The following is a 21,633-nucleotide window of genomic DNA, read 5'->3' as shown; positions in this document are numbered from 1 at the left end:
AAAATGGCATTGGCCAAACCTGTTGGAGGTAAATGGACAACATCATGAGGGACGCTTCGGCAATTTCAAGTACAAATGGATTTATTAGATCAAGGTGAAAACTAGAGGGATGAAAGAAGGAAAGATGTACCTGCAGCTAATAAGAGCGGTAGAGAGTTTCCAAATATTATGATATGTCTACTGTACTGCTGGATTTAATCAACTCTAATCTCATGAGGCAGACAGAGTCTCTGAGCACTTGAGAAATCCTCCATCCTGTCCATTAAGTCTGGAAACGAGTAAAACTGCAAGTGAGGAGAATATTTCACTGTGTTTAAGACAGGATGACTTAATTTTATTTTGAGAAAAGAAAAGAAACACTAAACCACGTACATTAAAGGTTCAAAAAATCTTCTTAGCACGCTGGGTGTATGCAGAAATTTTAGGGCTGACCATGCTGCTCCAAATTGAATCTGTATCTCCTTTGTTGGTGTTTTGGTACAATAATTTATGTAGATATTACTGGTGTTATTATCTGTTTTGGAGTCAAAAGATTGCAGGCTCTTTGATGGATCCATGTGGAACCCCACAGGAGGAATGAGCTAGCAGAGATGTGCGAGACTATTTTAAACTGTACAATATACATTGAGTTAGGTAAAGTAATACCTATTGTAACAACTGTCAATCACCTTCTTATTCTTATTCTAGATTTCTATACCTTGTCCTTGTCCCTGTTGGATTCACCTGCTCTGTGCAGATTTGCAGGTCTTCCGTCAAAAATAGCAGAGGTTGCCTGATGGTTTTTGCCATTGCTGGCGCCGATCTTAAGAAGTCAGGACAGTTGATGGTTGATGCCAGTATTTTTAAAAATTGTTTTATTATTTCTTGGGCTAATGCAGCTTCACATGCTGGACGTTTCGGCGTGATTTGCTGAAATGGTACAATTTAAATCAATAGAATGAAGTGGAAAACTAGATGGGGGAGAAGCGACATGGATTCCTACGATAAATCTAAAATAAAAAGATTAAAAAAATCATTAAATTAATTGCTTTTTTTCCTGGTAATCCCAGGTTTGACCTACGTCTAATCTTTAGTTGGATCTTTGTCATCTGTGGTTAAAGCGTCTCTCCTGATGTCAGTTTCTCATCATTGTGTCAGGAAAGAACACTGGTCTTCTGTTTCTCACTATATAGACCTGCAGTGATAGAAATGCGACTGGATATTTCTCATCGCTAAAACTGGTTTTCATTTAGCAGTTAAAACATGCACGTTATGAAGGTTCAATGAAACGCAGACAATGCAGCGTTGACAAGCCGCTTTCAGCTGAAGGTCGCCAGTGAATGTAAGCCCACCGGTAGTGTGGCACTTTGGTCACGCTTCTTTTCCTGTCTATATTTCTGCGGAAGCGTCTGAGATGTATTTGGTTCAGTTGCAAGCTTTATCTAGTTTGCCTACATTATCTATCAACTACAGCCACTGTATTGCTGCTGAAGCTGGAATCCAGGAGTACGATGGTTGCCTTAACTTGCAAAACAAAATGATTTTAGGACTCTTCATAGAAAACAAAAGTTCACTAATAGCAAATAGGCAGCTTTTATAGTTTATCCTCACATAATATGAAGGTCGTCGCCTGACTTGCGTTGGTAATTTACTTCAAATCAGTTTTTAAATCGTGACAAGCTGAGGAAACGAAGACGAGAGGAAAAACTGTCGGAGAACGTGGGAGCGTGAAACCTCTGGATGACAGCAGATACAGGTCATTGCACGTGAACGCGCATCCTGGAGCTTTACATTTACGCCTTTACATTCTGCTCATGCTTCAGAGCTTCGTTTTAGATGTACACGGGAAAATGGAGTAGGGGGTGGTGGGTGACCGAGACGGAGCTGTACAGTGAGAAGGGGGGGGGGAGGAGGGAGGAGTGTAGGAAAGCAGGGGAAGGGAGGGGACGGAGATGCTGTGGGTGAGTAGAAGCACTCATTAATTTGAATTTAGAGGATGTGAAGAGAGGAGCGCGAGCAAGGCAGCCGCCTATTGCAGGACCGAAGGAAGAAATGAGAGAGTTGGACAGTTGAGAGGCGGCATCACTGGTCTGCTGTGCATCGATTGATCCACAGCAGCGGCCAGGTGGTTTGTCTGCTGCAGCCACGAGGAAGAAACCGGCAGGGAAAAGAAAATAAGAGACGCCTCTACTCTGCTTTCCTTGCTGCCAGAATGAGGAGTGTGTGAAAGCACTCCAGCTGAGCGATGCATCACACGCGAGATGAACACAGTCAGTTTGCAGAGAGTCGGCTGCCAGCGAGTATCCACTGCTACTTTCAGCTGCTGCCAGGACTTGAGCTGAGATTTCATGGGAACCTGACTGAGCATTCATAGCAGGTGAAGCATTAGATGGTGTGTTTGCGTTTCCTGCTGCTGTACATCTGGCATCTGGAGACCAGTGCCATCAGCTGCTCATCAGTGAAGAGTTTGTAAATATGTCTTGAAATCCGGATGGAGAACTGAACTCGTGGAACAGCAGACACCAAACCAGGATCAGATCCTTTGCCTCCTGCTGCGAACACAATTTGTTGTGGATCCGAAGATGAGCCCCGAGATGGATCCAAGGGGGGGCGAGGTTGTGGGGGATGAGAGCTGCCACTGCCCTGTGGCACCTCCGACTGCCTCCACCGCCATCTCTCTGTGAGCATGCAGGTCCTACAGATTGTCAAGGAGCTGGTGTCGCCATCCAGGCATAGAGCAGCAGCCAGATTCGGAGGTGTGTGCTCATTTCGTGACCTGTTAAGCATCACAACCACTGATTGGGTTTAACTTTATGGTGAAACAGTCACAGAACAAAGAATTGGTTCAAACTTGCTTTATCTACTATATCTATAATATATTTTGGGGGTAAGAGGTACAAGATTATCCTCGGAGGGTTAGACCAATCTAGGGATATTGGTCAGTTTATGTAGTCCTGGTTATACTGCAGCGTCTTTGGGATTGCCCTGCTCGGCACATGTCTGTGTTTGGTTGTTGTTTGGGTTTTGCTGATAGCAGTACAGATAGGTTTGTAAGTATTTCACTACCCATCCTATTAATATAACTGCATGTGTCAAATAAGGACTTAAAATTTGAACTCGAAACTGAAGTAGAGCGCAGATGCCGAGGATGGAATGTGATAAGTGTGCCGTAGAAATTGCTGTCCTTGACAGGTGAGGCTCACTGATGACTCTCTCGATGAGCTATTGAAAGGCGTCATGCAGGTCGGCAAAGAAAGAGCACGAAGTGGAAGCTCTTAGTGAGCAGTGAGCACACTTGTTGTAAATTAGCTGCTACTTTAACACATTTTTAAATGAGGAAATTTCATGGAAAATCTAACACTTCTGGAAAATGTGACTACAGTATGTGAAAATTATATTAGTTTGGAGAATACATTTTAAAGGAACAGTGTGGAACAGCTACTGACATCTAGTGGTTTAATTTGAGGTAGCAACCTTTTCAGATGTGTACCATCCACTGTCTCGCAACAAATTGCATCTCAATATCTTCGCTTTTCAACTGGAAAAACTCACAGTAATGATTTATTTTTGTTTTCTGCCTTCACCTTCGACTTTTTATGTTTTTTGAGTTTTTAACAGAGCTGGTTCACCCGCTGTTGCTAGCTTATGTATTCCAGAATAAGCATGAGCCTAGGTCAAATATATGCTTTCAAAAACAGGATCCAAAGCAACAGATTAGTCCGTGTTCTACCTCTTCATTGGTCAAGCAGTGGTCAATCTCTCCTTGATCTCCTCTGTAAAGCTGAGTTCAGCCACCCTACAGATAAAAACTGACTTCAGGCATTTGTATTGGATCATAGGTCGGATGATAAATCTAAAAAAGAATGGATCTCCAGCTTAGTCTTGATTGGAGTGGTTGGATAAAAACGTCCGCAATGTTTCCACTCTTTTCCTTGGAGCAGCTGCTCTACCCTCAATCTGAGGGAGCAATCCACCGTTAAGTGCGACACCCATAACCTCGGACGCAGAATACAAGGGCGTAACCATGGTTTAGACATTGGGGGGGGGTCCAAGAAAAACAAAATTGTTGAGTGCATTATCTACAATTCTTTATTTATATATGAAAAATTGGACATTTAGAACATAGTTTAGAGGACTACATTGACCATGTAAATTCACATCTAAAGGAATAGTGTAATTTCTCCGAGACAGTGACTGCCCCCCCACTTTGTTTTGGTTAGTTGCTTACTGTTTACTGACCTTAAACACACCTACCAATTACAATTATGCTCTTCCAGTAGTACTGTAGCAAATAGGACAGCTTCCAATGGAAAACGACCAAATACCCAAAGCATGTTTATGTAAATATTTTAATAAGGACAACTAATGATGTAACAAATTACAGACTTTTCCTTTAACAAAAAATGTGCTGAGGACTTTTAAGTCCAGGTTCATTTCTGTTATGTCAATGTCTCAAAATGTGCATTAACAATGAAAAGTCTAATAGTCTAATGTTATTTTTGTTTTAAGTTTTTTTTATTTTGTAAGGGGGCGGAAGTTTATTTTGTTGATTCTGTGTTGGATTTCCTGTTCTGGTACAATCTGCTCTGTTGAGATTGGCGCGGTTGAGCAGCGGCTCCGTCAAAAGTAGAAGTCCAACGTAAAGATAACGAGAGCCGCTGCTGAGACGGCGGCGCGCCCGTTGGGTCACTCTCATTGACTAGAGTGTTAGCGATCAACAACGGCGACCGCGGCACAGCCGTTACGTCCCCGGTAACACACGGAAATAAATTGAAAATAAATAAGACATAACAAGAGACCGATCCCTTGACAGGGTTCATAAAAGGAGAACATGCATTTTACATATTTTCTTCCGTATATTGGGGGGGACAGGTTGGTATTTTCTCAATATTGGGGGGGACACGACCACCCCAAACAATGCGTGGTTACGCCATAGGCGGAATATCTCTCATCCCTTTTTAAGTCGTGGTGTATTGTGATGAGAAATGTTTGGTCCGCTTTAACCAAATCTTTTTAGTTTTTGACGGCTGTTAGGTTTTGGTAATCTTCACTTAAAACATGTGGCTGCAATCTACTCTAACAAATTGGAGGGCGCATATTTATGGTTTAGTTTTTTGGAAGGTTTTATGGCCGACGCGAACAAAATTTATAGAGATGCGAGTGGACACGAGATTTGCTCAGTGTGGCACTAACCCAGGAATATAATGATCCTTGCCGGATGTTGTAATCAAACGCATCTACATTGCAAGTGATGCTTTCGAAATTTGATCTGTTGAGACTAATCTGATGAGCAAATGCTCTCTAACAATGAAGTTAATTGTTTTGTAAGGAGAAGGTTACACTTTTTGCTTTGACATGTGTCGTTTGTCTGAGAGGGAGGGCCGTTTCCCCCGGAGCTATCCCTCTAATAGCTATGTTGCTGTGGAAGTGGACGATCTGTATGTTGTGTGTGCGTGTGTGTGTGTATTGGAGGTGTGTTTCTCTGGTGCACAATGAATAATGAAGTGTGGTGCTCAGGGTAATGGAATTCTCAGTGAACTCTGACCCCTTGTCTTGTCTCAAAATTGGATCAGTCTCCATGCGATCTGTAATCTCGACTATTGCTGAACAAGAGCCGTTTTTGTTGTAGCCACAAGTTTACCCAAGCTTGATGCCCCTGCAGGGGAAAGAAAGTCGCGGCCTGCTGACTTCTCGCTTTAGTGCTCTTAGAATAAAAATGGAGCTTCTGTGTTTCTTGGTGTGGGGTGGGTGGGGGGAGGGATCGGCATGAATCTAATGAGGCGATGATTGGCAGGTTTCTTCTTCTAAAATGCGCAATAATTGGGTCACGATCATCATTTCTGATTATTTTTTTGGGTACTTTGATTTAATTTAGTCACATCTTCAGGTCGGTGCGCAGCTGACTATAAAATTGGATTTTCATTTTCTAAATTTCACCAGGGCTGCCTTTCTCTTATTCCTGATCTCCTGAAGCAGTCCATTACTTCTGGTGCCAGTGTCCGGCGCTATAAAGCCCGCTGTGATGGAAGCAGGTGTAAAACACAGTTTTACCTCGGTTATAAAAGGTGAGAGGAATTCGCTTTAAATGCTTTTATTCGGGTAGGAAAAGCCTCATCCCTTGCCAGCTGGCTTTGATAACAGCTCCAGTTTATCACCTGCTGGCCCTCCAGTAAGTGCTGCACAGGACTGCAGATTTCACCGTTTGTAGCTTTCAGCTGTCTCATGGGGATGGTGTCAGAAATACAGGGAAGAACCTGGCTGTTTGTCTTTCAGGAAAAAGTCATACTGGTTAGTAACAAACAAAACCTGCTTTATGGTAGAGCTAAACTGGCTGTGACCTAATTTAAGATTGTCCTGTGCAGTCGTTAGCTTTGTTTCAAGCCGTTTTGATCGAGCTTGAAGTGGATTTTTAAAGATTTTGCTTTTTGTAAAGTGGATGTCAGATTTGGTGTGTTTTTTTTCCAACTGCTGAACCTGCTGAAAAACAAATCCTTCTCAAGTTGACTTCTGGCCAGGTGCCACCGGTTCTGATTTACAAGTCACTTCGAAGCATCTTCTGAAATCCACTATCCATCCCAGTAACTCTGGCCTGCTGCGTAGCGACCACATCTGGTGAAAACCAGGGCTGAGGCGGCTGCGATGGCTCAACGTTGGGCGGGCCTGACATTTAGAATTGTAGCAAGAATCCATCATGAGATCAGGCCCACATTAAGACATCCAATTTCATTGGCTAGGCGTCTGCACTGCCACGGCAAAGAAAAGCACCTGACCTAGAATTCCGTTAGGGAACGAAAGACTTCCAACCATTCAGAGACAAAGAGAAATAAGATTTTTGAAGCCTGAAACACGTGCGTGTGACTCCTGCCCGGGTAAATCAGTGGTTTTCCATTTGCCTCATAACTTTCAAATGCATTTGTTTGTGCTTCTGAGCTATGCATCTTTTCTTTTCTTTTTTAAATCATTTTTCACACCCGTGCGTTGTCATTACTAAGCGGTTACCTGCTGCTGGCTGTTTGTATCCGTCTCTGCAGAGTCTGTCTTTGGTTGCTTTTCATAATCCTTCCATCTGTGCACAAATGGATACAAATGCGGTGCAATAAATCAAGCATAACCCCACCATCGCACTCACTTATGAGCATCTAAAATACAATTAAGCGCATTAACTTGGGTTCCCGAATACCTGTTGGTAAATAACAGGAATTACAGAAGAGGTCCGAGTGGCTTAATGTTATTGGAAAAAATAACTGAAACGAGGTCATTGCTTTTGCTCTGCTTATTAAACGGAAAAGTCTTTACCTGATTGGTTTATTTCAAAGATTAAACTTTTGAAAATGTGCGTTGGCTCGTTAAGCCCAAAGTTCTTTAGGAAAACTCCTTTTCTAATGAGAACATTTTGAACAATTTTCCATTTTCCAGTCATAGGTTTGATTTATTTATTTATTTTCTCAGCCTCAATAGATGCGATCCTCCCAACAGATACAGCACACACACTCCTACACAAACTCACACACTCGCTGCTGCGCCATGCAGAATTAAAGGTGTGATGACCGGGTTCATACGTGCTGATTTTTTTCTTCAGTTTGCTCTCAGCTTTGCATCGATGAAGCCACAGATTCAGTGTGATTTTTAATTATAGTGCTTTGTGAGTATCGGCAGCGACTTTGTCTTTTCAACATATTCCCCTCATTACACCATAGCGGCTTATGCTCTCAGCATGTCACAACACTTTCCTGAGTACGCTCAGGGATGTTAGCCATATCCAGAAATAATACAATTATCATATTCAATGTAATAAAGTCACAGCTCCACCAATAGAACTGGGTCGATCTCAGAGGAGCCATGTGGCAGCGGTTCTCTGCATGCTTCCCTTGTGACTCATTAAAACAGGGCAGTTAGGGCTCTGACTCACAGGTTTTTTTCCATTAAGAGTTAATAAGCTGGTTATCCCCTTAATTAGTTCTTGGTTTGTTCTTAAAAGTGTCAAAGAATAAAGCAAAATTAGCGTTGCAGTTCGAATTTCTTTAGATTGCATCATAAGGAATAGCTTGTTTGATCCCCAATAGATAGCCTAGATTTTGATCTTGTTGCTGCTGCTCCAGATTACAATAAGTCTGTGGTAATTATTTACTCAATGGCCATTTTATTTTCAACAGGTTTCTAAACAACACTTTTTTCTGTGACTGTTTGGTGTCCTTTATGACTTGTTTGACCTTTTCGCAGCAGACATTTTGGCCAATATTGCAGGAAAATAACACGCATTGATGATAGCTGAATCCTTTGCACGCGCAAAATGTGTTTGGCATCTAAAATCGCAGCCTAGTGCACCATATTGTGAAGCCATGTTTGTTTTCTACACACTGGGGCTCGCTTGATGCAATTACGTTTACAGCGTTTGAATAAGAAGAGATTATGCAAATGTTTTAGTTGTTTGAATGCAATTTGTTTTGTTTTGTTGCACATTTGTTTTCTGTCTTACAGCTGATATCCAAGCGGTCCATCCTCACATTATGTGTCAAATTAACACATAATGGGTCGGCAACAGGCCCCCCTATTGGCATCACAATGCCTGGCGCGCTGGGCTGTTTGACCCATCAAAACCTAAGAAAATCCATTATTGCAAATGTGAAAACATCAGTGTAGGTTGGTCAGAGTCTGCTTACGCTCATTTGTTAAGTTGGATTAGATAAACTCAGTCGGGATGTGTCATTAGTCTCTGAAAAGGGGCGGAGTCAGTGGCAAAAACAACATGACAGAGATGCAGCACAACAGTCTTTTCTCGTGGCTTACTGTGGTGCTTCGTGCAGCCAAGCCCATCCACCTGTGCTCAGGATCAGAAAGATCTGAGAAGAGAAGCGTGTCACATGACTGGAAAACAAACAAAAAAAAGTCTGCTTATTCATTTATACTACGCAGTGGCCTCAATTAAAGCCATTTGTCCAGGTGACGCTAGGAGAATTACTTGGACCTCGTTATGTTGGAATTTACCTTGTGTTTATCTTTCGACAAGCCTGTTTTACACCTGAATGAAACAGTCAAAGCCCCGACTAATCATTTCTCTTGCAGCTTTTATGAATTTCAGCCCCAAAGAAACAGGAAATGACGTAGAACGACCCCAAACCATAATGACATAAGGAATTCTATTTCTCATAAATATCAGACTGACGCTTTTTGGCGAATTTGACTTTCTTCACATCGGCATTGGTGGATTCTTTAAAGGAGAATCAGATTCTTTAAAGGAGCGGCCCGGCCGGAAATATCCCGGAGTGACATTGGGGTAGAGTTTTGAAAATGGTCAGCGGAAACTTCCTTCAAGTCGGTCTTGTTTTTGTTTTGATCTAAATACCACATATATTCGGATTTATCCGCAGTATCGACGAGCGAGATGCTGGCAACATGCAGCAGTTTTTTACCTGTATAAGCACATACTTGCCATGAATACTCCGGAGGACTGTCTCCTCTATGCACATCATGTCTTGATCTGGGATTTTCCAGAATTCTTATTTATTTGATCTCCTCAAAAAAGTGTGAAGCTAAATTAGCAGACATTTCCGTTCTGACATGCAGCCCCTCTGAGCATGTCTGGAAATTTTCAGGACTCCAGTGCTTGTGTGAAAACTCATCTGACACTTGGATTTGTGGGGTAACACCATATTTAGCTTTAGAGTTAAAGTTTATTCCCCCCAAATCAGCATGTTTCCCCCTTCTTTGTAGTGCTCTCTGTTCATCTTGATTGTTTTTAATAAGAGTTGCTGAGGTTTGGAGATTTCTGCTGTCAAAATGTCTTCTCTCTGCCACATTTAATAGGACTCATTGGCTTTCATCTTCTGCTCTTGTGAAGTTATGTTTGACAAACTGGTCCCTCCAGAAATTCCACAAACTTTGTTACGAACCATTTTCTTTTCCCTTTTCTACTGAAACCGTTCCCTGCTGTGCACGATCCTTAATGTGGCTGAAAATGTTGGAAAACAATCTTTACTTCATGAATTATTCACGGCAGACTCTTTGCTTATGTAATGTTTTTCCTGCACCTGCTCGCAAGACGGGTTGAATTTTTTTGTTCAGGACTTAACTGAATCGCGTACACAACTCTGCAGTTGCTATTTTCCTGTTCTGAATGGAAAAGGAAACCACTTTACTTTCCCATCAAACAGCTGCCAGTTTCTTGTAAATATGAATAAAAATGCGTTTGCAGTCTAAAATTTTTCACATGGAGAACGGCTCCAAATCACCTCTAATCACATGACTGAAAATCTATACTTCAGTCACGTAATAACTTTTTTTCATCAGTCGGCTGTGGCAGAACATACGAATTGTGGATATTTACGGTATATGAAGTGTGATTACAAGATGTAGAGATTTTTGTGTTTTATCGTGATATCTGTTACTTCTTTTATTCCAAAACTCTCTGCAGGCTCTGCTGGTAACTCTTGAGCTCTGACAAACAGAGACTTGCTTTGCAGCACCACTTCTCTTGTGCCTGTAGTGAAAGGAGGAGTAGCAGAGCAGCTTAGATTTATAGCAAAGCTAAAGCTAACTGCTCCTGCTCATTGGCAGCTCACTATCTCACTGCATTATTCAGCTAACCCGATACTCCTCTGTCTCCGCCTCTTGTCTCTGTGGCATCTCAACTGAAGGACAAAAGGAAAACACTTGTGCATTGTGAATGAATCTCTGGGCTTTCTGTGTGTGCTTTTTATTTATGTGTGGCACTGGAGCTGAAGGGGAAATACTGCAAGCTGTTTTAGAGAAGGTGGGGCCCGCAGATAGTCCGGACCCAGCGGGTGTTGGGGAGAAGCTGCCTCCTGACATCCACAGTGTAGCAGCCAACTAATTGCCTGTCCGTCCTCCCTAAAGGGCAAAGCTTCGGCACTTTTCATATAGCTGCTGCCGGCTATCATGGCAGAACAGAGCAGACTTTATTCTCTAAAAGCTGTTTCCTCTTCTGCCTTCACGAGAATGTTGTTTTAAATAACTAACTGCATGTCTCAGATTTAGCAAACTGTATCGATCCCTGCTTGCTGATTCACACCCAGACTTATTAAGTTATGCATGAAATTACCGCGCTGCCCATCAAATAGTACTAAATTTAAGTGTTAAAAGTGTGCTGACGTGATGGAGATGACTACAGCGGCATAAAAAGTTTAAATCCCTTACATGGCACGGCGCAGACACTGGATAACTGACACCAGGATGGTTCCAGCTGATCAGCAGGTCGCTGTGCGTTTTATGATGAGGCCTTCGTGGATCAGGTGTGTTCCAGCGTATCCCACGGGTGCTCGCTACGACTGTTATCTGTAACATGAACGGAACATTTCAATGTGAACTGAAATGTTTACAAAAGCTTATGTTAAACATGCGGTCAAGTCAACAAATATCACTGTTTTTTAATCGCAATTGCCATCTGGTGGTCAAGTTGGACATAACAGTCTTGAATGCCGTCTTTCGCGCTTCTTAACGGGACACTTCCTGTGTGAGCCTCCATTGGTAAAAATGGCCACTCTCCCTACTGCACAAGTAGATCTAAATGTTTAATTTCCAGCTAACAAAAGCAGAACAGCTCATTTAGGAAAGCGATTGGCTACCATAAAATATTGGATACAATATCTGTTCTGACACTAAGACGTTGTAACACTGTGCAAAGGAATAATGAGCAACCAGCTGGATTTGGGCTTTAAAATGTTTATGTGATTGTATCGCCTTTCGCCCGATGACTGCTGGGATAGGCTCCAGTCCTCTCCGCGACCCGACTGATGGATTGACGGTGTAGAAAATGGATGGAAATCTTCAATACTTTACAAGTGGTAATGGCTCTGAGACTGTCTTTGTTCAGGAATTCTTATTAAACTGAAGCAGTTTTCTCTGCATTTTTTTGTTCAGTCAGACACTTACCTTCAGCTATCTGAACCAGCATTAATTATGTATATATTCAGTTAACTTAAACCTTTAAAAAGGGAATGAGATTCCCAAAGATTATGGTATTAAAGTCATCCAGCTGATGCATTTTATTTGATCATTATTGCAATATTCTCTCATACTTCTCTCGTAGTTCTTAATACTTTGAAATGTTTTTAATCCTCATTAGTTTAACAGATCCAAATGTAAATGTCTGCCTTTTCTTTTTGTAATGTTCTTTGTTTCAGTCCTGAAAACTGTCGATGTGCTCGGTTGTTTTTCTTGTGCCACCCACCCGACGTGTTCCATCCTGTTAATGACAAACTGATGACAGTCATGATGTTGGCATGGTTTCAACGGGATGTGCTGATATCAGCTGTGTTTGATCAGACTTGTTTCTCTGGACTGCGTTTGGCATTGTGCGCTTCATCAGTTTGTTTGCAGAATTCAAAGCTGCATTGCGGTGGCATCGTCTCTGATTTTTTTTTTTGTGTGTGTGTGTGTGTCCTTTGCCTTTATCTGCATGCAAATCTTTTACACATGCATTCAATTTGGCAAACTGTGGTGCCACTTTCACTTCCTCTGTCCTGTTAGAGATCAGGAAACCTCACAGCTTCTTTACGGTTTTCTGCACATACTGATGGCATCTGTCTCTATGAGTGTGTGATCCTGTGCGTGTGTGTGTGTGTGTGTCAACGGGTGCCTGGATGGGTTAAAGTGGAGGACAAATTTCATGTGTATGATAATAAATCTGATCTCTCTGATCTGATCTTATATACATCTTTAACAGTAGTGTAATGGCAGTAAATGTCTTTCTTTGTGTGTGTGGGGTGTTTGCATGTCAGAGAAAAAAGGAAATGACTTCTAACTCTAACCAGTGAGGAAGTTAGACCTTTACCTGCAGAGGAACAGTGACTTTACCCACGGTGCCGAAGCTAAAGATAGAATTAGAGCTGGGTATTACTACTGAATCGCTACTTTCCTGTATCGATTCAGTTCCAATTCAGAAGAATGCCAATCAATTTGATTTCCAGTTTGATTCAATATTGAATCGACTTGGTTTGGTTATGAAAGATGTTACGCTTTTGTAAAGCTCCTCTCAGGTGAAGTACTTTCTATGTCCAAATTGCTGCCACGCATCGGCCTTCAGGCGTGATGGTGTCGCTGTCGGTGTTGTTTTCCCCACACGTGCACAAATTTCGTTACTATGAGTTGCGAAACTGGTCGAGCTAATCTCACGAGACTGCGCAGCGAGATTCCTAACGCAGATGATGCTGAAAATGGCATGCAATTAAAATATGTTATAAAATTTAGATTACAAGTTTTACAAATGAAAATCATCTTGAATTCCATCCATTCATCCATTATCTACCGCTTCTCCGGGGCTATGGTCGCGGGGGCAGCAGCTAGAGCAGAGAAACCCAGACGTTCCTCCAGCTCTTCTGGGGGGACCCCGAGGCGTTCCCAGGCCAGCCGAGAGACATAGTCTCTCCAACGTGTCCTGGGTCTTCTGGGTCTCCTCCCAGTGAGACGTGCCCGGAACACCTCACCAGGGAGACATCCAGGAGGCATCCAAACCAGATGCCCGAGCCACCTCATCTGACTCCTCTCAATGCAGAGGAGCAGCGGTTCTAATCCGAGCCCCTCCCGGATGACTGAGCTTCTCACCCTATCTCTAAGGGAGAGCCCACCGATCGGCCCGTCAATCTCACGTTCCATTCGTCCCTCACTCGTCAACAAGACCCCGAGATACTTCCTCCACTTGGGGAATTCATCTTGAATTGAAAAATCGGATTGTTTCGATAAAGTATGGTTCTTTTTCTTTTCTTTTTTTGTCATATAGGCTTCCCCCCTCACAATTGTGGGGTGTAACACCACTGTCATAAAAACAATTTTTTGTGTGAGCCCTGCACATGCACAGCCATACACATGGATTTATTTTGCCACGTTGAGGCCACAAAGATGCCATCAAAGCCCACAGAAATATCAAAAGGCCATGATATGAGACGGCTGTAGCTCAGGAGGAAGAGCAGTCGCCCACCAATCGGAAGGTCGGTGGCTCGACTCTGGCTTCCCCGGCTACATGTCGAAGGGCAAGACACTGAACCCCAAGTTGCCTCCCAGTGTATCACTGGGGTATGAATGTGTGTATGAATGATTAGGAAAAAAAAAGCACGTAGTTAAGAATCTTAAGACGTGCTGTATGAATGTGTGTGAGTGGGGTGAATGAGGCATGTAGTGAAGCGCTTTGAGTGGTCAGTTAGACTAGAAAAGCGTTATACAAGTACAAGTCCATTTACCATTTACCATATAAAACGCTGTGGAGCGGGGCTGTGAAGTGCAATATCTCAGCCCTCAGATGCTTTTAGGGTAGTTTCAGGCCCTGAATGTGCATAACAAAAGTCAGTGTCGCCAAATGGAGTCGGAGGCAGATAACTTCGGACTCCATTGCCAAATGGAGTCGGAAGTTATAAGTTTCACAAACTTCTCTAGTGGTGAAGTTTGCCAATTTAGTCCATGTTGAATGAATGGACACTTGCTTGTTGTTGTTAATTGCTTGTTTGAATGAATATGGCTTTGAAATGGAATTGAACCAGATAGACTGAATGTAAATACATAGAGAAGTTGATTACTTCATTTTGAACACGTAAAATTCTCTGCTTATATAAAAATGACACAAAGCATTCTTCTCTTGTCACAAGAATATTGTTAGAGTCAATGACGGTGTTGTGTCGAGGCTGGTGACTTCATTTCTCTCGAAATAGCTCCACTTCAATTGCATTTGAAACACATGCTTGTGATGATACCACATGACTGAACTTCTTAATTTCAAATCTTCTCTTTGTACCACAGTACTGCCAGCCTTTCTGACTTAGCTCTGGCCAATTTATTCGCAGTAGCATTTAGATCAGAGATTTGATATTTGGTACACTGCCCAGGCCGCCCACCCACTCAGCAGAACTGTCCGTTTGCATCTCGGACAGTCAGAAAGAAAAATGGGGAAGACGAGTTGAGCTGCACAAGTGCAAGGAAATGAAAAGGGTGCTTCCATATTTTTAGAATATGTAGCCTTTAGTTTTTAAATGTCAACATTGTACCAAAGAGGAAAATAACACTCCAAATAGCGTTAAAACCACCCACCTAGTATCATATAGTTCCCTTTACTGCCTTCACAACAACTGACTCCTTGCAGCGTTTTCCTTTACAGCCAGATAGATGTTTGCCATCCTTTAGAGCTGGATTTTAACCACAAATTTGCTGGGATAGCTTTTACACTTTCAGAATTTTGTCCTTTGTCTCTATCCAATCACCAAAACGATGCAGATACAAGACTCTTGTAGTTATGATTGTCAAATCTGAGCGATATTGAATCGAAATTTACGATAATGTGAATGTAGCCTCACGTTAGATCAAAGTCAAGGTTATGGATAATTTTATTGGGGCACTTGATTGTTCGGTACCTCATCTTAGTCTTGACCCGTTTTGAAGTTTGAGTGCCGAAGAACAGTTTTTTTTGTTTGTTTTTTTTGTAAATAAAGTCATTTCTTGCCATTAAACAGGGTTTCGTTGCCGTTTCTGATCCACACTTGGAAGATGCGAATAAGGGGAAAAAAGCAGATAATCTTCCAATAATGCTCTAAAAAGTTTATACGCTGTCTTGAGGTGTTTTTTTTTTTCTTTCAATGACAAGTTCTTGTGCATTCGAAAGAATGGAAACAACTTTGTGAATTGTGTCAGATTAAAGTGACGTCAGTGACTGGCGTCTTCCAAGATATGATTTACTATCCCAAATATTCCAAGAGATGGCAGTAACTCCTTAAGAGGGGCTCTCTTTTCCTTTTGTGGATGTCCACTGCAGTTGTTGTTCGTTTTTACTCCTCGATATTTCTTTCTGGTAAGTACAACTTCTTCTACAAACGTCAGCCTTTATAAACCCCTCAAAGAGATGAACTTCCAGAAAATGGAGATGGCGCCTGAAAGCGATGAACGCCCGCCCTCCTCCTCTTCTCGCTCGCTTCACAAACAGATATTTCCTGTGGTGATGCAGCACAGAGATACAGCCGAGATGACAAGACAACTTTTTGTTTCCCCCCTCTCTTTATTTTCTTTGCCTGTTGCTCATTTCAGTCTCCTCGCCCCACCCAACCTTCCTCCCCTCTTTGATACGCCACATCAAAAAATCCCTTCATGGTACATCACGTCCGTCTCGTAATTGGGTTTTAATGGAAACCGTTTATCATCAAACTGTCATCTGACCCTCCAGCTTCTTTCTCTTTTCCGCTCATACATGCATCACTTGAAAGTAGCACAGCAGTGAATTATAGGTATAATCAACTCAGCGAATCTCCACTCTGGCTCAAGATGAGCAGATTCTTATTCTTATTCTTTCTTTCAAAAAAAGTTGTGAGGAACCAGCCATTCCCTGTGCCCCCTCTATCTCCCTCTGTGTGTGTGATGTGCTGAATGGAGCTTGTTGTGTTGTTGTGTATGGGAGGGGAATGCTGTGAGTGGGAATGACTCGCTCCTGAAGTCAGATTTCTTTCTCTCCGTCTGCACCGTGACTCCTACAACAAACGGCAGCATTGTGACAGCAGCATCTCTGTTTCTCACTTCTCTCTGCCCCACGCTCATGTTTCCTCCCTTTGCGGTGGTACGGAGGAGTGTGTAGTGACGCTGATGGGGGATGAGGTAGATCAGGTTCCGTTTTGATGTGCTGGACCTGGCTGAACTGTGACCGATGCGGACCAAGGCTCGCCTGGAGGATCCAGGGGATGACTTAAAAAGAGGTGAAAGATGAAAAGATTCCGTCCTGGTGGCATCTTGTTGTGGCACTTTTAACAACACAAGTGCATCGGTTTGTTTGTGTACATGTTTGCTTCATACTGTGGTATTTAAGGGACGTTCCTACAGAGAAGCAGCTTTGAATAATCCGGTTTTAAATGGACTGATGTGACTTAGTTTTAAGTCGGTGCATCTTGAGAGAAAAAACTGAATTTTTCTGGAATGCTGTATGGATTTGATATTCAATTTGTAGAAACGTGGTGCAAGTACCGTCTTCCTCACTGTGATTAGCCTCTTATATTTTTGATATACAGTACTGTGCAAAATACAACCCTCATTTCTTTATATGTTGCCAGGAAATCTGTGAAATAGAAGCAGGGATTTACTGAAAGACATGCAAACCTAAATGGAGCACAGTATACAGTATATGAGGCAAAAACAGAGTTTTTAAAGTCAATATTTGGTACGAGCATCTTTATTTTTCTACACGGCCTGAACCCTCTTAGACAAGCTTTCTTTTTATTTATTTATTTTCAAAAGAAGGAATAGTTCTCCAGGCCTGTTGAAGGACATTCCAAAGCTCCTCGGCTGCCGTTCTCTGTCAAGATGATCCCACACTGCTTGAAGTAAGGCTTCAGCTACGGCGCTTAGTAATGCAAACATGGCAATATTGGCTAATCTTCAGCATGCAACAACTAAACCGTGATGTGTTGCACGCACCAAGTGCAGCTCTGTGCACAAACGCCACAGATGATGTCACCCACAAGTGATGACGCCAGCTCAGACAAACAACAGCCAACTATTATGTCCCGACGCTTTGCTTCCAAATATAATGCCCTCATGACAGAATGCTAATAACTGATTGTGATGCCACTGTGGAATGTTTGTCCTTGCTCAACACGTGAAAACCAAAGGCGCTCTTTAGAAAACACTCCTGGACCCGAGTGCTCCGATGTAACCGCAACATCCAAAGAAAAGAAATCATTGGCTCGGTTGTCTTGAAACTCTGTCTTCACGTAAAATATGCTCAGTCTAACAGGTTAAGTGAGTCAGAAAGTGTTGAAAATAGTCATTCTTGGCATCAGGATGGCTGCAGGGTGTGTAATCATTCTGAGGTTGGCCGTGTGGTTGCGTTAAGGTTGGAAAACACAGTTCTTCTGGAAGCACAGCAATAACACATGATAGTTTGCTGTGAAATGCAGTTGCCTCATAAGCAGTTTGTTACTCTGTGGGTAACAGTCTGAAGTGTGAGGTTGCATCAGTGTGTGAACGTCTCAGTTTTTATTTAAAGGTGCTACACGTCGCTGTCTCGCTTTAATTAAAACTGTGTGTTGTTGGGGAATTGCACCGCATGATGTTCCCGTTTCACTTCATGTTGCGTTCAGATCGGTGACTTTTATTTCTTAATTAGCGCCACCACGGAGTGTTTTTGTAGTCTATTTTGTTTTTTTTGCTGTTTATTAGCAGGAAGACACAAGAAGTGATGGCACATTTACATGGATTATTTTATTTTATTTTATTTTACCAGACATACTGCATTTATGCATTTTTTTCTTCTTTTTTTGTGCTTTTTTTTCCCTTATGTTTTGGTCCATAGGGGGTCATTGTAAAAAGTTGTAAAAGCCCAAACTGACCAGGCGCTTTGTCCAACTAGAAAGAAACTACAAAGGAGTAAAACGGCAAAAGCTATTCCTATTTGAAGGAATAAAACCAAAGAATTCATGAATTCACGTGTTAAGTAAATACTGCAGCTGCCTGAAAAGGATCTTTTCACCAATTAATCAGCTTAATGTATTAACAGCCTCAGACTTAAGATGTTTTTTTATTTTTTTATTAAAACAAGCAAATATTTGAAAAATAAGTTTTTACAACTGCATCAAGTTGTATCTCTGTCCTCTAAAACCATTATTTATGACGATTCTTAAACCCTTTTATGGGATAAACCATAGGCTTTTACTATAATTAACTGACTTTGCCCCTTCGACTGAGAGATACTGATGTGTCCGGTCTTAGTGGGTCAAGAAAAGACCGTTTACAGGACTGATTTGTTGAAAGCAGGCCTCCGAAATGGGCTTTGGAGTTTGTTCAGTTACCACAGCAAAAACATCTAAGTTGGAGTCCAGTGAAAGCCTACAAATCTGCACGAGAGGTGTTTAGGAAAATGTGTATTACTGAAAAGAACCTGGAAAACTCTTTTTTTTTTTTCCTGTTGAAGAACTGAAAACAGAAAAACTTCCACCCCCCCACTCTACTCTATTTAATATACTGAATCTATACGTCTGTATGTGGTGATTTGCATGTATGTATGAGCAGAGGTCGTATCGTATGTGGGTTTCAGTGGAAGAAACACCAGAGTTGATGGGAAATCGGTTCTTCTCACATGAACCGCTCCCCCGTCATTACTGTTGTCATAATTATTCCTCCCTTTGTGCAGATGGTGCGTGTATAAGAGGGCAAGAGATGTGCAAATAATGTTTGGAGGAGAGCATGGAGTTGTGAGATGAGACAACTCCTCAACATAAAGAACAAAGGGCTCATTACAGCAGCTGAAAGAGGAAACAAGGAGGACTGCTATTAATCTTGTCATGGTGTTATTGCAGTCTCTAGCAGCAAATGATAATGAGGAACAAACACATAAATATACTCCACAGTGCTCCTGTCACATGGCCTGGACTGTAGTGATCATCAGCATGTCCATTATCCTTTTATTTGCTCTACAAGACTTGAAACAGGCTCAAGTTCTGCAAGAGCTTCGCCTCCTGCAGGGAAAGCAACACCTGACTTCCTGAATTCTCCGTGATGTTTTCAGTTGTCGTGCAGGGAAAAACTGCATCTGTGATGGGAATCTTGCAAGACTGAAGGGCAGAGCGGAGGAGGGGGGGCGGCAGCAGCGTCCAGCTGGTCGGGGAAAGGTGACGGACGGGGACATTTTAGTCACAGCAGCATGGGGACAGTTAGCTGGAGCTGACGTCGACATCACCGCTGGGGGCTGACTGGCAATTCAGGGGGGGAGATGGTGGAAGGTCAGCTCAGTGTGTGTGGGGGGGGTTTAAGCCTAAAATGAAGGATGAGCAGGATGGCAAATTGTTGCCTTTGAAAGGGCAGACCCACACTTGTATCTTGTTACATGTTGAGGTTTTGTTGGTCAATACAAACTTGTTCAGCTTATTGAAGAACTGATGGAATAGCCAAAGCTTTTCATATAATTCTGGTATTGTTTGGGACTGCAAATTGGTTTAATAACTAATGAGCTTCATGGCAAGATGGATTGTAAAGTTTCTGAGCTCTGACAGGTTGACACTGAGGGCAACATGCGCAGTACTCACGGTTGAGAAAAAGGCTCCTGATTTTTGACCAGTTTTCAGTCACTTTATTTTATATTCTTTAATTTATATTTTGACAAAACCTTTTTTGATGATTTAGTCTGCATCTACTGAACTTTAGAAAATAATATCATTAATATCCGTCTTTGAGATCGGCCATCTAACGGCAAAACTTACTTGATGGAACATGGATGTATCACAGCAGGGATGGTGTGACGGTGGTGGATGTGTCGGCCTGTTTCCACTGAGTGCCACAGCAGGCCCACTCTGCACGAACCCTCTTTGGTGGTAAAACTTTCTTCGTTGGCCTCACTGTCCAGCAGACGACAGCAACTCTGCAGCCTTCACAGGGAACTTGGCAGACTTTGCGTTGGGGTGCACATAGATGCTGTAGGCGGATACCCCATCCTGTGACTTCCTGTCTCAGCCCATGGCTTTAAGCCTCTACCTCCTTTTCTGACTCTTGAAAACTGCTGTATGGTTTAACTTTCCCCCTTATAGGGATAAAGAAAATGAACACCATGCTGCAGTTTTGCCTCGGTTGTCCGTCCCAACTCCCAGTTGGGCGTAGCTGGAAATCTCCAAAGGGAGGCCGTCAGGAACCACCTCAGCTGACTCCTTTCAATGTGGAGGAGCAGCGGCTCTACTCCGCGATCTTAGTTTCCTCCAGTTGTGCGATTTTTCATTGGTGTGCGGAGCTTCATTGTCTCTTCTGTTGGGGAGTATTGAGCAACTAGAAAATCTTACAAATGATTCCCCATTGGAAGCAGGTGGAGAGTAGAAACCAATAAGAGTGAGTATTGGTCACGAATGTTTGCTTAAGAGTAGATCATAGTAAAATGAAGATTGAATTTGATGCCTTTGGGTCAACACCGATAGGAGCTTACTTTGATAACCGATTGGATAAGAAAAAAAACTAAAGAATTATCTAGATTCCCACTTTTGAAATTTCCTCACAACTGTGTGACACATCAATAGGTGCCTTAAACACATGGAAAAATAGTCTGCTAGTATAATTTTTTTACTTTATTAAAAAATTAGCATTATTTACTTGTATTAACCTCTGATGTTTAGCGTAGAGGAGTCCTCTTTGGCTGCACAAAAAAAACAACAAAACCCTGTAAATTCTTAGACATTCTCACAAGAGGTCTTATACAAGTGTCTTTAAAGTTTGTAGATCTACACAAGTTTGTCAAGAGCTCCCCGGTCACAAATAAAATCCAAACCCCGTCACAGACATCAGTGTGATTCCTGAAGCATGCCGATGTCTCTTAATTGCATTTAGCTTAAGCTCGGCCACTGTGGAATACTAATATGTCTGTAAAGGACTGAGAATTGAGGCGTCGCTCCAGTGCCAAGAAAAGGCTGAATCCCATTTCCTCTCTCCTCACTATGGGAACCACGGGGCCTCCTGGGGTGGAATTCCCAACAGAAAAAAAACTGTATTTGTTTATTTGCCCCCAGACGGTTTCATCCCGCTGTGTGTGCTCTTGGCAGCCCGCAGCGACATGCTTTTCACTGACACGCCACCATCCTGTCATAAAAATGCCAGCCAGCTCAATGAGGAGCGTGTTTGTTCGAAAGGGCTTCGGAATTCGAATTGAGCCTTTCCTCCCGTTGAACCCCAGAGACCCGAAGAGGAAGTCAGAAACTGACT

General features: G+C 42.4%; 1 protein-coding gene across 2 annotated transcripts in view; it reads left to right on the top strand.

Moving 5' to 3' along the window:
* The window catches only part of usp6nl (USP6 N-terminal like), a 79,929-nt gene that overhangs the window by 30,646 nt on the left and 27,650 nt on the right, over positions 1 to 21,633 (top strand). The window contains exon 1 of one of the 2 annotated variants that reach the window (XM_072377939.1): positions 16,421 to 16,658. The exons of the other annotated variant lie outside the window; for it this stretch is intronic. Coding sequence (XP_072234040.1) covers positions 16,610 to 16,658 — 49 coding nt within the window. The 5' untranslated portion in view covers positions 16,421 to 16,609. Of the gene's footprint in view, positions 1 to 16,420; positions 16,659 to 21,633 lie in introns of those variants that run through there. 2 annotated transcript variants of the gene reach the window in all.

Source organism: Leuresthes tenuis, unplaced genomic scaffold (assembly GCF_036924035.1).
Source record: "Leuresthes tenuis unplaced genomic scaffold, fLeuTen1.0.hap1 SCAF_23, whole genome shotgun sequence".
Taxonomy (NCBI): domain Eukaryota; kingdom Metazoa; phylum Chordata; class Actinopteri; order Atheriniformes; family Atherinopsidae; genus Leuresthes; species Leuresthes tenuis.
This window is presented reverse-complemented; position numbering and strand designations above follow the sequence as displayed.